This window comes from Trachypithecus francoisi, unplaced genomic scaffold (assembly GCF_009764315.1).
Source record: "Trachypithecus francoisi isolate TF-2019V2 unplaced genomic scaffold, Tfra_2.0 Lachesis_group16, whole genome shotgun sequence".
Taxonomy (NCBI): Eukaryota; Metazoa; Chordata; class Mammalia; order Primates; family Cercopithecidae; genus Trachypithecus; species Trachypithecus francoisi.
This window is the reverse complement of record NW_022681461.1, coordinates 24,957,768-24,975,364: the sequence shown is the minus strand read 5'-3', so window position 1 is coordinate 24,975,364 and position 17,597 is coordinate 24,957,768. Positions and strand designations below refer to the sequence as shown.

The 17,597-nt window shown below is 38.1% G+C and overlaps 1 protein-coding gene across 1 annotated transcript in view; it reads left to right on the top strand.

Annotated features, from left to right (window-relative positions):
* Positions 1-17,597, top strand: part of TMC1 (transmembrane channel like 1) — a 184,468-nt gene that overhangs the window by 111,805 nt on the left and 55,066 nt on the right. Inside the window, 1 exon segment of the mRNA XM_033238696.1 lies at positions 2,483-2,625. Coding sequence (XP_033094587.1) covers positions 2,483-2,625 — 143 coding nt within the window.

Below are 17,597 nucleotides of genomic sequence, written 5' to 3'. Positions count from 1 at the left end.
CACCTGGGAGCTGGGAGATCCTCCCAAGCATATTCTCCTGGGATGAAGATTTCTGGGTCTTGGGGACTTGGTCAATCCATGTCTTACCTTAGACATGAGATTAGCTCACCCACTCCCTCTGCTTGAGGTTTCTACTGGTTGTTTATCCCTAAATGTTCTTTTGGGTTGCAATCCTAGTCAGGGTTCTCCAGAGAAATATAACCAGTAGAAGACATGTATACACACAGACACACACACATATATAAAATTTATTATATAAATCTAGTATTTATATAATAAATTTGTTTGGATTTATCATTATTACTTACATTGATTATATAAATCTTTATATATATATATAAAATTTGTTGGGTTTTTGTTTTTTTGAGACAGGGTCTCACTTTGTCACTTTGTCACCTAGGCTTTAGTGCAGTGGTGTGATCTCGAGTCACTGCAACCTGCACCTCCTGGGTTCAAGCAATTCTTCTGCCTCAGCATCCTGAGTAACTGGGATTACAGGCATGTGCCAGCATACCTAGCAAATTTTTGTATTTTTAGTAGAGCCAGGGTTTCGCCATGTTGGCCAGGCTGGTGCTGAACTCCTGACCTCAAGTGAAGTCCTGCCTGCCTTGGCCTCCCAAAGTGCGGGAATTACAGGTGTGAGCCACCGTGTCTGGCAGATATATGTAATTTATAAGTTAATGTAAATAATAGATTTATTACAGATATAAGAGATTCCTTTTGAGGAATTGACTCTCATGGAGGCTGAGAAATCTGCTAACCGGTCATGTGCAAGCTGGAGACCCAGAGAAACCAGTGCTATAATTCAGTCTGAATCTGAAGGCCTGAGAACCAGAGGAGCCAATGGTGTGAATCCCACTCTGAGGGCAGGAGGAGATGAGATGAGATGTCCCAGCTCAAGCAGTGAGTGTGGCAGGAGAAAAAGAAGCAAAGCCCTCCTTTCTCCTTTTGTTCTTCCTCTTTTTGTCCTCAGTGGATTAAATGATGTCCAACCATGTTGGGGAGGGCAATCTACTTTACTGAGTCCACCTATTTAACTGCTCATCTTATCTAGGGACACCCTCCCAGGCAAACCCAGAAACAGTGTTTAATATGGACACCCCATGGCCCACTCAAGTTGACACATACAATTAAACGTCACAAGTTGGCTTTATTTTTTCTTGAACTGAAAAATGCAGATACAGGCCTGCATGGCCCAGGGAAACCCAGACCTTTGGTGTTTACGTATGATTCATTCCATGCAGTCCCAAGTTAAGTCCCCAAGTTCCTCTGAGATTATTTGGAGATTTCATTTTGTTCTAGTTCTTATAGAGTATCGTATTTAAGAAAATTTGCCCCATATTTTGAGAGCAATAGTTTTTTCAGATCTCTGTTGGCCTCCGATTTGTGTTAGCCGTGATCTTTGTTAAAGGCAATTTTCTAAATTACTTCTCTTAATTCTTCCTCTAGGAATTAGCATCCACGACATTTCTTCTTTCTTTTCCACACCTCCACTCTCCCCGACTTCACTTCCCTTCTTTAGCTGTGAGTGTCAAAGTCCCTGGGTTGGTATACATGATGTTAAAGGCAACCAACTGGGTTTTCTAAGATTCGGGGTTGATTCACTTGATCTCAAGAGGAAGCCCCATATTGAAAAGTGATTATCTTCTCATTTCACAAAACATAGTTATTGTCAGAGAGAAGTAAGAGGGGCACTGGGGAGTGGATGGCTATAGTGATACAGTAACAATGCTTCAATGCTGAGAGTGAAAAACAGTGAATGTGAGGAAGGAAAAAGGTGCATATTATAAAGGAAGCAGCATCAGAATATGTCAATGTTCTAGGGATAAAGAGGGAGTTATTCAGGTGACTTTGGGAGAGGATGAGTTCAACCCTGGCAGATAATTTTTAGGAACGAGAATCTAATGCACAAGTAAACATGCTTGTTATAAGGGAATGCTGTGATAGTCTTGATGAACGGGAAGTGTGCAGATGAGTTCTAATGCCATCTCACCTGCTCTTTGATTTTTGTGAAGTGAGAGCTGAGACACAACCTCTGTGGTTTAAGAAGAACTGATCTAATTATGGTCAGGTGATTGGAAATGGAAATCTGCCACCGCACTTTGAGGAAGCATTTTTCAGATCCCCATCCCCCAGGATTAAGCAAGCTCTTAAAATCGTAAATCTAATGATACCATGAAGTGTGTTTTGATGTTTAAATCAAAGGGCATTTCACGGTAACGGCTCCACAGCTGAGCAAGCCTATATTTGCTTAAAAATTTTATCTATTTAGAAGTCACTGGTTTTCAAATAAACCAAAAAGCTGCCAGTCAACATGGCAGCTGAAACATTCACTTCGTGGAGCAAAACAATTGGGCTCATGTCAGAGCTGTGACCCAATTTTGAAAATTAATGTCATTTTGTTATTTCTCTTAAGAGTTTATCTTTTCCTTTGAGTTGCTCTTCACAACATCTGCTAAGTGGCTTTGTTGTTGGATTTCAGGGTTTGGCACAATATTCCGTTCTCTTCTATGGCTATTATGACAATAAACGAACAATTGGATGGATGAATTTCAGGTTGCCGCTCTCCTATTTTCTAGTGGGGATTATGTGCATTGGATACAGCTTTCTGGTTGTCCTCAAAGCGTAAGTTTCATTTGTCTTTTGGGAAGCAAATAATGATTTCTGGAATCAAATGGAGGGATTAATTTGGGGATTGGATATAATTTTGTTGCTATTTTATGTCTAAAGGAAACAGAGTCTGTAAGAGATGAAATGTAGTTTTAATACCAACACTAATGTTAGACTATTACATCTTCAAAAGAATTGAACATAAACACAGGCCTTTGAGTCATCTCATGGGGTCAGACTATGCTTGCATGTCTATCTTGTGTTTAAACGTATTTTTTAAATGTGCATTTTTGTACTTGAAGGTACGAATTAATGCTGCCAGCAAGACAGGGAAACAGCTGCTGGCCCCTCTTTTGCCTGCAGTGAGGTTTGTAACTTGCAGAATCAGCTCAATAGGCAGAATCTATTGTTCTCTACTCATTAAAAAAAAAAAAAAAACAACGGAATAATCACTCATCCAAAAAATTTTAGCTGTGTAAGACAGAAAAAATGAATGGTCCCCAATGAAACCATCACAATCAACTGTATAATCATGGTTTGTCTTGGGAAAAGATTTATTGGAGTATGGGGAGGAATTTCACTGGAGAACTGATATTACTGCAGTTCATTTTTCCCCCTGCCTAAAATATATTTATAATGCTCTACTTAAAGACTGCAGAAGCCTAGCAGAGTTATTTGGGTTTATATATAAGAAAAATGACCCTTTAGCCAATTTTGTTTTTGAACCAGTTTATGAGAAGAGTTTAAACATCTCAAGTAAGGTTGTCAGTCTTTTATTTGACTGTGCTCAAGGTGAATGAGTTTTCCCCTCATTGTAGGAGGTCCCTCTGCCTGAGGGTCTAAGAGGGAAAAAGTGCAGAGTCACCCTAAGCAGGAGCTCTCTGAAGCAGTCTGTGACACACTTTGTGTCCTAAACCTGCCTGGTTTACAGGTTCCTCCAGAGAAAACTGCCATATTTCATTTTTAAGCTCTTTTGGTACTTAAAACCTTGTAGGAAATCCTATATGTAAGACATTTATCAACCTGTTCAAGTGTAATCAGAGACCTCAAATATAAGAGACTGTCCATCAGATAAACTACTATCACATTCCAAAAATCAAAGATATTTTCTAGTCTTTTGACTATATTGCTCTGGTTGGGCTGAAGTCAGAGGTATCATTTACATTACTGAGGCCTCATGAGTATCATTTCTGTGTTGCTCCTTTAGTTTCTATGGTCAGTGGAGAAGAATATTTTCTCATGTCCGATTACACAGCTTTTTTCGGTAACTGTGCAGGTTTTGTACCCCACAGTCATTCTGCCTAGGTTCAAATCCCAGCTCTACCTTGTATGTATTTATACAATCATTAACAGATGGCTCAACTGCTCTGTTCTCCTGTTTCCCCTTGGTAATAGAGGTGTAATGGATGTGAGGACTGAATGAATTAATACAAAGCACTTAGAATATGCCTGGATGAGTAAATTATTAAATAAATGTTAACCATTTTCTTAGGATTATAATTCATAGGCTTATTGAAGGGAAAAGGCCAGCATGGTAGGAGTTGAGGGCACATTATAGCTCCCCAAAACAGGGCAGTCACGTATGGTTATACAGTTGTACATCAGTAGATTTGTATGTTTAATAAATTATTTTCTGGCAGATGAATTTAAAGTATCTAGAGCAGCACTATGCCAGGCAAGTCCCTTATATAAGTTTAAAACTTCTAGTAGTCATATTAAATAAATAGACAGGTACATTTAATTTTAATAATAAATATATTTGATTTAACTCAATATATCCAAAGTATTACCATTTTAACAATCAATATAAAATTATTATTGAGATATTCTCTGCCTTTCAGAAGGTATCAAGTCTTTGAAATCTGGTGTGTATTTTATACCAGTCACATTTCAAATGTTCAGGAGCCAGATGTTGGTGAAACACTCTATTGGGTAGAGTTGCTCTAGAGGAAGTAGTGGCTTTTTCCAAGTTGCTCAAAGATGCCCTTTGGGATAGCTGCAGGGCATGAAATCCACATTTTCCCCCTCAGAGTCATTCATGTTATGTCAACCAAACAAGTGTGGCCTTGAACCTTCCCTCTGGCATGGACCTTTGGTTGCTCCTTACCTGATTAGCAAGTAGTTTAAACTCATTGCCCAAACAGCAAGACAACTCAAAAACAATACATGACTCTCACCCCACTACCAGTCCATGGGACAATACTCAGTAGAAAAAGAATTGATGAGATATAAATCTTTGTACAGAATCACTAATCATCTCTTCCTACTCCTATCCCAGTCAAATATTCTCTTGGAATAAGTTTGAGTGGATTTATGACATACATTACTCAAATGGAATAGAAGGGAACCTAAGTTCTAAAATCAACTAGGCTACATCAAGATTTTTTCATTATGCTCATTCTGTTAGCTTCTGCATATTCATCCACAAAATGGGAGCAAATATCTATTTTTAGTTACTTAATAGCAAAATCAGAAAATAAAAAGATAGAAATCCAAAAAAATAGTTTGAAGTTTTAAGATAAGATGACTAACTTTGTTGACCCAGGGCTCTCCTGGTTTTAGAACTGAAAGTCTTGCGTTTGGGAACCTTTCAGTCTCCAACAAACAAAGATGGTTGGTCACCTTAGTTTTAAGTCCTTCTCTTTTCTTCTTCCTCCCTTCATTTGTTTCTTTTATCCTTCTTTTTTTCCTTTTCTTTCCAGGTCAGTGTACATTTTCAACCACATCATATGCTTAGAAATCTTCATGATAAATATAAACATAAGTATTAAAAGCAAAGTAAAACAGCATAATGTAAAGTTACACAACATAGAAACCATCAGCTCCTTTAAATATTGTCCTCATTAGTTTAAAGTTTTATGTCACAAAGTAAAGGTGACTTGACATCAGGACCCAACTGCTCCCATTAAAAATAATTCTCTAAGCTAAAAATCTGGGGTTTTACTGGTCTATTTTACAGCAGCTAAACTACTGGAAACAGTTGAATCATTTTGGGAATGCATGTCTTAATAAGAAACTCATAGCTATTTTATCCTTATAGGCTTCTTTCAAGACTTTTTCCTGTTTGTAGGTTGTTTTAGTCCATTTTGTGTTGCTATAAAGGAATACCTGAGGCTGGGTAATTTATAAAGAAAAGAGGCTTATTTGGCTGACAGTCTACAGACTGTACAAGAAGCATGGAGTCAGCATCTGCATCAAGTGAGTGATTCAGCCTGTTTCCACTCATGGTGGGAGGCAAAGGGGAACCAGCATGTGCAGAGATCACGACGGTGAGATAGGAGGCAAGAGAGAGATGGGAAGGTGCTAGGCTCTTTTAAACAGCCAGCTCTCGTGGGAACTAATAGAGTAAGAACTCACTCACTATCCCCTGCAAAGGAAGGCATTAATCTATTCATAAAAAATCTTCCCCTATGACCCAAACACCTCTCATTAGGCACCTCCAGCATTGAGATCAAAGTTCTACATGACATTTGGGGAGACCAACAGTCAAACCTTAGCACAGGGCTCCCTGAGATTAGATATAATTTTTCTGTTTATGATCTTGTCTATAACAATACTCACAGAATTGACTAACAAATATTCTTGGATACTTAAATCATGTGCTATACATAACCCTTAAATGGTGTTAAAATTTTTGTCTACATAGACTATCTATCATATATATTATATATACGAGATATATATTATGAACTACATATATCAAAAACCAGCCTCAACACATGCAGATAAATATTTTTAAATTTGGCAAAATGACAGTATGTTCATCCATATTTCTGGAGCTGCAACAATAATTATGATTTTTACTTGAAATAATAACAATTAACATCTGTTGAGCATCTGTCATTAATCAGTTTAAATTACATTACTTCTATTCCCTAAATGTTGCAAAGTAGCTATTAGTTTTATAATTTTACAGATAATGAAATAAAACTCAGAGATCCTAAATGAACTGCGCAAGGTCATTTGACTATAAGACCTCTTTGAATTTAGATTTTTCTAGTTCAAAAGATACCTTCTACCCCCTACACCTTGCCACCTCTCTGTACTGTGCTTCTCCTTACATAGGCCAATGTGTTCCTCCCACCAGTCTTATATACTGTGTTGAGTACACATTAGTTATTCCTGTTGGATGGATGGAGAAATTAAGGCTCAGCAGAGTTTGAGGATTCGACTAAGTTCAAATACCCAGTAATTTGCAGAACTGAGCTTTGAACACCTTGCTTTAATTCCAGGACTTAGCTTTTCTAATTTCCAATGTGGATTCATTTATATTGATGATAACAATCATCAGTATAGATTGATGTCTCTGTCTTATCCTGGGTAGCCTGTTTTTTAAAAAAATTCTATATTAAAATAGTTTCTTGTCTGTTGTTAAATTCTCTTAGAGTTTTATGGCCTTGATATGACTCAAGTGACCAAACGTTTTGTTAAAAAACAATTAAACCTATCAAAACCAAGTCCTTGTTCTACAAGATTCTTGCATATTCCAAGATAAATCATGGCCAGCTTTACACACACCATTTCTAAATCAATGAGACTCTATTTTCTCCCTTCTACTTAGATGTCAGTGCCTTTGTCCATTTTCTTTTCACTTCTTTGGTACGTGTTTACCCAGATAGTCATGACCTACCTGATACTCTGCCTAAATATCTTCCATATCTCTTGACATCCTTAATTTCTTAACATTGAAATTGTTTCTTTTTCCTCCCCACATTCTCATCCCCAATTAATTTTTTTCTTTGTCAAAGGAATTTCTCCTTATCTATTTAGTAGAAAGCAGTCAGAGTGCCTCATATAACCCAGTCTAATATTTTACTTCTCAGAGATATTTTCACTGGAGATCATAATGTTTGATGTATGTAATGATGAATTTCAGACCCTAGAGAAGGTTATGGAAGGGTAAGTGGACCTGACCTAAAGGGCATGATATTCTGGCAAATCCCATAAAACATATGATTATCTCATCTTCCTCAAACTATAGTTGACCTTGTTTCAAAAATGCTTGGAGCAGAAAAGCAATGAGGTATGAAAGACATAAAGTCACCACCTTCCATTTTATATTACTGCTCTATGAACTGCATCTAGATTATAAAAATCAACATAAAAAGCTGTCCTCTTGCAAGAATGGACTAATAAGGATGGCAGTAGTTCACAATGAATGGCAGCTATTTACAGAGTGAGGTGATGTTGTCAAAACCTGTCATAATGACAAAGACAGAACTGAACAGCAATAGCATAACAAGCATATGTCATATGCATTTATTATATGTATTGTGCTATGCAAAAAATGCAATTTATGCTACTTGGTGAGGCTCTTTCCAGTGCTAAGTTTACTTCTAGAATGACAATTCATGTTTTCATTCATTTAATTACTATTTGTGGAGCACCTAGAATGGATAATCTAAGAGAACTATCCAGTACCTGGATCTTTCTTGGTGAGCAAAATAAAGTCCTTGCCCCTGTGGTACTCAGTTGGGGAAATATTGTAAACAAAGAAATGACCAGTGGTTTTGGCCAATGTAGTATAATTTTATGTTGTTGTTATCCTCTGCAGTCAAATATTTGCTACAGCTTCTCCATCCTCAACAATTTTAAATAGTTGAGAAGAGCCAAGATGGCTAACAAGATGCAGCCAGGAAGAGCTTCTCCCAATGAGAAACCAGGGTATTAAGAAGACTGGCACACTCCAAGTAGATCTTCAGAAGAGAGGCATCGAGAGTGGATAGAGGGAGGATGTAGACTGCTAGAATTGGAGGAAGCTTGGAATGCTATGCTCAGGAATGAGTTCTAGGACTCATTCCTGGCCCCGAGTTGCTCCTGATGAAGGGAGAGTTAAATAGGTGTGGAGTAGCCCACTCTAACCATGGATCTCCATAATTCTAGTTGCAGGAGACTCCATGACTCCCATGCATATTTGAACTGATAAGGAGAGCTGCTTGAAGAGTTGGCAGGGACAGGACTCCAGACCATGTGGAGTTCAGAATATTTGGCAAAGGAAGGACTGCAGTAGGGCACAGCCAAGGACACCCATCCCTGAAGGCTCACCATGCCCCTGTAGGCTTTGGCCTTTGTTGACTGTCAGACCAATACAGAGCAGGGTTGTCTTGCTCATGGAATAAGGCCATTCTTATCTGAGTGCCTCCCTTGTCTGCCAGCCTTTCCTGAGGTTCATGCCTGGCTGTGCCCACTTGCAGCACAGGCTTGGATGTCCAACTGGGGCACTTCTTAAAGGCCATCACCATAGCTTCCTTGCTGGCAGACCCCACCCAACTGTTGGAGAGCTTCTGAAGACAAGCCTACATCCACACACACACCTGCCTGCAGCCTCCTCCCTCTACTTTGCCAACATGCAGACATGCATGGACCCTGCTGCTCTGCTGTCACTGACACATGAGCATACACCTCACTACCACTGCCCCGACAAAGCACTTTTGCCAGCAACCCTCATTGGAGCATTGTTGTTAACAGACTGGAAACACCTCATCTCCTTCAGCACATCAAGTGTTTAACCTTGAGAGGCCAGAGAACAAAGCTGTGTGCCTGGTCCTATACCATCGGGTTACAGCACACAGCCCAGGAGTGTTGAGCTGAGCCCAGGTCCCCTGAAATCAGCCAGAAATGAAGCCAGTTGACTAGGCCCAACTTACATCACAGTCAAACCCTCAAAGGCATCAAAGAATATAAAAGCAAAAAGCCCCATCCAAAGAATTGCAACTTCAAAGATTAAAGAAACATCAGCTCACACAGATGAGAAAGAACCAGCAAAAGAATTGGGGCAACTCAAAAAGTCAGAGTGTGTTCTTACTTCCAAATGACCGTGCTAGCTCCCCAGCAATGGTTCTTAATCAGACTGAGATGGTTGAAATGATAGACATAGAATTCAGAGTCTGGATGGCAATGAAGATTGCTGAGATTTAGTAGGAAGTTAAAACCCAATACAATGAACCTAAGAATCCAGTAAAGCAATACAAGAGCTGAAAGACAAAGTAATCATTTTAAGAAAGAACCAAGCTGATCTGATAGAGCTGAAAACCCCATTACAATAATTTCATAATACAATTGGAAGTATCAGTAGCAGAACAGCCTAAGCTGAGGAAAGAATCTCAGAGCTCAAAAGTGGTTCTTCAAATTGACTCAGTCTGACAAAAATAAAAAAGAAAGAACAAAAAAGAATAAACAAAGCCTCCAAGAAATATATAATTATGTAAAAAGACCAAACTTATGACTCACTGACATACCTGAAAGAGAAGGGGAGAGAGAAAGTAAGTTAGACAACATATTTGAGGGTACTGCCTATGACAATTTCCCCATCCTCACTAGAGAGGTCAACATTCAAATTCAGAAAATTCAGAGAACCCCTGCAAGATCCTATACAAGATGACCATCCCCAAGATACATAGCCCTCAGAATACATTGCATTCAAGGTCAATGCAAAAGAAAAAATATTATAGGTAGCTGGAGAGAAGGGAAAGGCTACCTACAGAAAGAATCCATCACACTAATGGCAGACCTTTCAGCAGAAGCTGTACAAGCAAGAATAGATTGGGGCCTATATTCAGCATCCTAAAAGAAAAGAAATTTCAACCAAGAATTTCATATCCAGCCAAACTAAGCTCCATAAGCAAAGGAGAAATAAAATCCTTTTCAGACAATCAAATGCTAAGGGAATTCATTACTACCAGACTTGCCTTACAAGAGGTCCTTAAGGAAGTGCTAACATGGAAATAAAAAACTGTTACCAACTACCACAAAAACACACATAAGTACATAGACCATTGACACTATAAAGCAACTACACAAACAAGTCCACATAACAACCAACTAACACCACCATGACAGGATCAAATCTTCACATATGAATATTAACCTTAAATGTAAATGGGCTAAATGCCACATTCAAGAGGCACAGAATGGCAAACTGGATCAAGAAGCAAGACCCAACTGTATGTTGTCTTCAAGAGATCCATCTCACATGCAGTGACACCCACACGCTCAAAATAGATTGATAAAAATCTATCAAGCCATAAAGAGATTGATAAAAATCTATCAAGCCATAAAGAGATTGATAAAAATCTATCAAGCAAACAGAAAACAAAAAGAGAAGAGCTTGCTATTCTTATTTAAAGCCAAACAGACTTTAACCTAACAATAATCAAAAAGGACAAAGAAGGGGATTACGTAATGATAAAAGATTCAATTCAGCAAGAAGACTTAACTGTCCTAAATGTATATGTACCCAACACTGGAATACCCAGGTTCATAAAATAAGTTCTTGACCTACAAAAAGACTTAGATAACTACACAATAATAGTGAGAGAGTTCTGCAGCTTACTGACAGTATTAGACAGATTATCGAGGAAGAAAACCAACAAAGGTATTTGGGATCTAAACTTGACACATGACCAAATGGACCTAACAGACATCTACAGAACACTCCACTCAACAACAACAGAATATACATTCTTCTCATCTGCAAATGGCACATACTATAAAATCAACCACATGCTCACCCATAAAGCAATCCTCAACAAATTAAGAAAAACTGAAATCATACCAATGACATTCTTGGATCACAGCACAGTAAAAATAGAAATCAATACCAAGAGAATCTCTAAAAATCACATGATTACATGGAAATTGAATAGCCTGCTCCTGAATGACTTTTGGGTAAACAATGGAATTAAGGCAAAAATCAAGAAATTTTTCATAACTAGTGAGAACAAAGACATGACATACCAGAATCTTTGGGACCCAGTTAAAGCAGTTTAAAAGGGAAGTTATAGCACTAACACCCACATCAAAAAGTTAGAAAGATATCAAATTAACAACTTAACATCACATGTAGAGAAACTAGAGAAATAAGAGCACACCAACTCCAAAGCTAACAGAAGACAAGAAATAACCAAAATCAGACCTGAACTGAATGAAATTGAGACACAAAAAGCCATGCAAAAGATAAATAAATCCAAGTTGTCTATTTGAAGTATAAATAAGATTGATAGACCACTAACTAGATTAATAAAGAAAAAAGAAGATTCAAATAAACACAATCAGAAATGACAAAAGGGACATTACCATCAACCCCAAAGAAACACAGAAAACCTTCAGAGATGATTACAAACATCTCTATGCACACAAACTAGAACAATTAGAAGAAATGGATACATTCCTGAAAACATAAAACCTCCCAAGATTGAACCAGGAAGAAATTTAAACCCTGAACAGACCAATAATAAATTCTAGAATTGAATCAGTAATAAAAAGCCTATCAACCAGAAAAAGTCCTGGATCAGACAAATTCATAGCCAAATTCTACCAGATGTATAAAGAAGAGTTGGTGCCAATCCTACTGAAACTATTTCAAAAACTTGAGGAGGAGGGATGCCTCTTTAACTCATTCCATGAGACCAGCATCATTTTGATACCAAATCCTGTCAGAGACACAATGAGAAAATAAAACTTGAGGCCAATATCCTTTATAAACATAGATACAAAACTCCTCAATAAAATACTAGCAAACCAAATCCACCAGCACTCTCAAAGTAATTTACCATCATGAAGTAGGCTTTATTCCTGGGATGCAAGGTTGGTTCAACATACACAAATAAATAAACATGATTTATCACATAAACAGAATGAAAAACAAAACTATATGATCATCTCAATAGTTGCAGAAAAGGCTTTGGATAAAATTCAACATCCTTTCATGTTAAAAACTCTGAACTAACTAGGCATTGAAGGAACATACCTCAGAATAATGAATCATCTATGTGAAACTCACAGCCAACATTATACTGAACAGGCAAAAGCTGGAAGCATTACCCTTCAGAACTGGAACAAGACAAGGGTACCCACCCTCACTATTCTTATTCAACATAGTACGGGAAGTCCTAGCCAAATCAATTAGGCAGGAGAAAGAAATAAAAAACATGCAAATAGGAAGAGAGGAAGCCAAATTATCTCTCTTTGTGGACAATACAATTCTATACCTGGAAAACCCCATAGTCTCTGCCCAAAGGCTCCTAGATCTGATAAACAACTTCTGCAAAGTTTCAGAATACAAAACCAATGTATATTTCTTTTTTTTTTTTTTTTTTTTGAGACGGAGTCTTGCTCTGTCGCCGGGGCTGGAGTGCAGTGGCCGGATCTCAGCTCACTGCAAGCTCCGCCTCCCGGGTTCACGCCATTCTCCTGCCTCAGCCTCCCGAGTAGCTGGGACTACAGACGCCCGCCACCTCGCCCGGCTAGTTTTTTGTATTTTTTAGTAGAGACGGGGTTTCACAGTGTTCGCCAGGATGGTCTCGATCTCCTGACCTCGTGATCCGCCCGTCTCGGCCTCCCAAAGTGCTGGGATTACAGGCTTGAGCCACCGCGCCCGGCCACCAATGTATATTTCTATACACCAGAATTTTACAAGCTGAGAGCCAAATCAGGAATGTAATTTCATTCACAATAGCCACAAAAAGAATACAATATCTAGGAATATAACTAACCAGGGAGATCTCTACAATGAGAATTATAAAACACAGCTTAAAGAAATCAGGAATGACACAAACAAATGGAAAAATTCCATGCTAATAGATGGGAAGAATCAATATTATTAAAATGGCCATACTGCCCAAAACACTTTGCAGATTCAATGCTAGTCCTATCAAAATACAAATGAGTTTTTTTTTACAGATTAGAAGAAACCATTTAACATTCGTATGGAACCCAAACACCCTGAATATCCAAAGGTATCACAAGCCAAAAAAAAAAAAAAAAAAAAAAAAAAAAGCTGGAGGCATCAGAATCACACTACCTGACTTCCAACTATGCTACAAGGCGACAGTAACTAAAACTGCATGATACTGATAGAAAAACAGGCACATAGATTGTATTAGTCAGGGCTCTCTAGAGGGACAGAACTAATAGGATATATGTATATATGAAAGGGAACTTTGTTAGGGAGAAAGGCTCACACGATCAGCAAGATGAAGTTTCATGGTAGACCATCTGCACACTGAGGAAGGAAGAAGCCAAGAGTGACTCAGTCTGAGTGCAAAACATCAAAAACAGGGAAGCTGACAGTGTAGCCTTCAGTCTGTGGCTGAAGGCCCGAGAGCCCCTGGCAAACCACTGGTGTAAGTCCCAGAGTCCAAATGCTAAAGAACCTGGAGTCTTATGTCCAAGGACAGGAGGATGGAAGGAAGCATCCACCAGAGCAGAAAGATGAAAGCCAGAAGACTCAGCAAGCCAGCTTACCCCATTTTCTTCCACCTTCTTTGTTTTAGCCACTGTGGCAGCTGATTAGATGGTGCCCACCCACATTGAGGGTGGGTCTTCCTCTCCCAGTCCACTGACTCAACTGTCAATCTCCTCTGGCAGCACCTTCACAGACACACCCAGAAACAATACTTTACCAGCTATCTAGGCATCCTTCAATCCAATCAAGTTGACACCTAATATTAACCACCACATAGACCAATAGAATAGGTTAGAGAATCTAGAAGTAAAGTTGCACACGTACAAGCATCTGATTTTTGACACAGTTAACAAAAATAAACAATGGAGAAAGGACTCCCTGGGTAATAAATAGCATTGGAATAACTGGATAGTCCTATAAGGAACATCAAAGCTAGACTCTTTCCTTTCACCATATACAAAAATCAACTCAAGGTGGATTAAAGACTTAAATGTAAAATCTAAAACTATAAATTTTTGGTTTTTAAAACTAACCTATAAAAACCCTCGAAGAAAACCTAGGAAATAGTATTCTGGATATCAGCCCTGGCAAATACTTCATTCATTAAGAAGACTCCTAAAGCAATTGCAATAAAAATCAAAATTGATAGGTGGGACCTAATTAAACTAAATAACTTCTGCACAGCAAAAGAAATTATCAACAGACTAAACAGACAGCCTACAGAATGGGAGAAAATATTTGCAGACTATGCATCCAAGAAAAGTCTAATATCCAGAGTCTGTAAGTCTATAAGGACCTTAAACTAACCAGCAAAAGCAAAACACAAAAACCCTAAAAAACGATTAAAATGGGCAAAAGACATCAACAGACACTTCTGAAAGGAAGACACACACGGCCATTAAGCATACAAATAATTACTCAACATTACTAATCGTTAGAGAAATGCAAAGTAAAGCCACAATGAGATGCTATCTTACACCAGTCTAAATGACTATTGTTACCAAAAAAACAAAAAACAAAAAACAGATGCTGGCAAGACTGTGGAGAAAAGGGAACACTTAGATGCTATTGGTGGGAATGTAAATTAGTTCAGCCACTGTGGCAAGCAGTTTGAAAATTTCTCAAAGAACTTAAAGCAGAACTACCATTTAGCCAAGCTATCCCATTACTGGGTAAATACCAAAGGAATAGAAATCTTTCTACTGTAAAGACACATGCACATGTACTCATATTCACCACAGCACTATTCAAAACAGCAAAGACATGGCATCAACCTAGATGTCCATCAACAGTGTACTGGATGAAGAAAATGTAGTATATATACACCATGAAATGCTATGCAGCCATAAAAAACAATTAAGAATTAAATTATGTCTTTGCAGCAACATTGATGAAGCTGGAAACCATTATCCTAAGAGAATTAATGCAAGAACAGAAAACCAAATACCTCATATTCCCATGTGTAAATGGGAACTAAACATTGAGTACACATGGACCCAAAGAAAAGAACAGTAGACGACGGGGCCTGTGTGAGGGTGGAGGGTGGAAGCAAAGTGAGGACTGAAAAACTACCTATTGGGTACTACGCTCATCATCTGAGTGATGAAATAATTGGTACACCAAACCCCCACAACATGCAATTTACCCATGTAAGCAACCTGCACATGCACTCCCTGAACCCAAAATAAAAATTGGAGAGAAAAAAATAATAATTAAAACAATTATCTGGGGAAAAATAATTTAAATTAGTAGCACCCTTTTGCCTTCAGGGGATATGTTCTAAAACCCCCAGTGGATGCCTAAAACTATGGATAGCAAATTCTATTGCTGTCAGTTGGAACACGTTTCTTTTCATGTCTTCTACCCACAAATTTAATGACTTTTCCGCTTTAACTAAATTTTAATCACACACTGTGACCATCACTTTTGCAGTTTGAGGTACAAAAGCAAAACTAACATTAATTTCTTTTTCCTTCTTCACAATTTCATGGATAGAAGATTTGTTCTTACTGTAGATCTTAGCAACCTCAGTGTATGATTTTCTTTTCCTTCCTTATTAGATCAAAAACTTTTGCCTTTTCACTTAAAGGAAGCACTTTATGTCTTATCTGTGACATAACTGAATTGCCAGCATCACTGCTCTTGCACTTTGAGACCATTACATGAAATAAGGATTACTTGAACCCAAGCATTTCCCTACTGTAATAGTGAGTCTGATAACTGAGACGACTACTAGCAACATGGATACACTCTTGTATCCACAGGATGCATCCACACTAAACAAAGGGAGAATTCACATCCTGGGCAGGGCGAAGTGGGAAGGTGAGGAATTTCATCACAGTACTCAAAACATCATAAAACTTAAAACATGAATTGTTTATTTCTGGAGTTTTCCATTTAATATTTTTGGAACCATGAATTGATCACAAGTAACTAAAACCATGGAAAAGAGAGAATGAGTCCACATGTTGTTTAGTATCGCTTTTCCAGTAATTTTCTTTTTCTCGTGTGGTTTTATCCTGTGGGCTTCTAGAAAATTGTTTCCTTCCTGTCCTCAATCCCCTTCCTCTTCTCAACTTTCCTTTTAGCAGAGGCTACATTATAGTGACCCTGTTGGTTTAGGATTTAAAGAGGCATTTATTTGATTTGTTAAAAACCTCCAATGCACCCATGAAATAACCAAATGACCTCAGGGTATAAATGGAGTTGCAAACTTGTGGTCTAAGTCAAGAAATTCAGTATAAAAACCTTAGGCAACAACATATATGGTAGAATTGCCTTTGCTACCTCCCCTGGCAAGGTAAATGATGTATTGAGATTGCTTCTCAGATAAGGTGGTTGAAAATGATAGCAGTCTTAAAAAATGAGCAGTTTTCATAAATTTGTTGGTATTTTGCTCTATAGACAAAGAGTGGAGCTTATAGCTATCACGGCCATATCTCAATAAAAATGTGTTGCAAGCAGGTTTGTCTTGGGCATCCTTCCTTATTCCTTTTAGTATTCCAGTTCTTTTCACACCATTTCCCACATGTTAGATAGTCTCAGTCTGCTCATCCAGTTCAGGGTCCCTTCCCTGGGAGGCTGTCTTCAGGTCAAAACTTTGCCAGTGATAAAGCTCCATTCAAAACTTATCTGCCAAATAGCCATTTTTACTTGAAGCCCTTCCCTGGGCTCAATGACAGTGCAAAAATTGGACAGTGGCATTTTAATCAAAGGAGTTGTTTTCTTCCTAGGTTAAACCATAGGGAATGTCTGCTTTCAACTCTTTTTGACCTGAAAAAAAAAAAGGCATTTTGTATGGCTTTTCATATGTCATGGTGTCCTAGCTTGAGCACTGGAGCAGAGTCAGAAAATCTGAACCCTTGACTTATCTCTGTGGTTCACTGCTAGATAATGTCCAGAAAATTATTTCATGCCTTTGAGCTTCAGCTTCCTCATCTGTAAAAAGGAGAGTAACTACTTTGACTTTTTGCTGAGATTTTAAAGAGAACAAATGTGAAAGCACACACAATTACCATTTGCAAAGGATAAAGTGGTAGATGGATGAAAGGAATAATGATCTGTAGTTATTTTTCCTTACATGCTAGCCTATTTAAAATGTATAAGCCTCCATGATAAGTGTGGCTGATAGTGGGGGAATGTAGATGATCTAGAGACACCTGTCAACCTACAATGTCAGCTTTATGTCATTGTGCCCTTTTCTTCTTTGGGGTTTATATGACTATAATATTTTAAAAACCAAAACCTTATGGGACCATTTTATAATTTATGTCATATGAAATTTTAATTTTGCTATTTATAG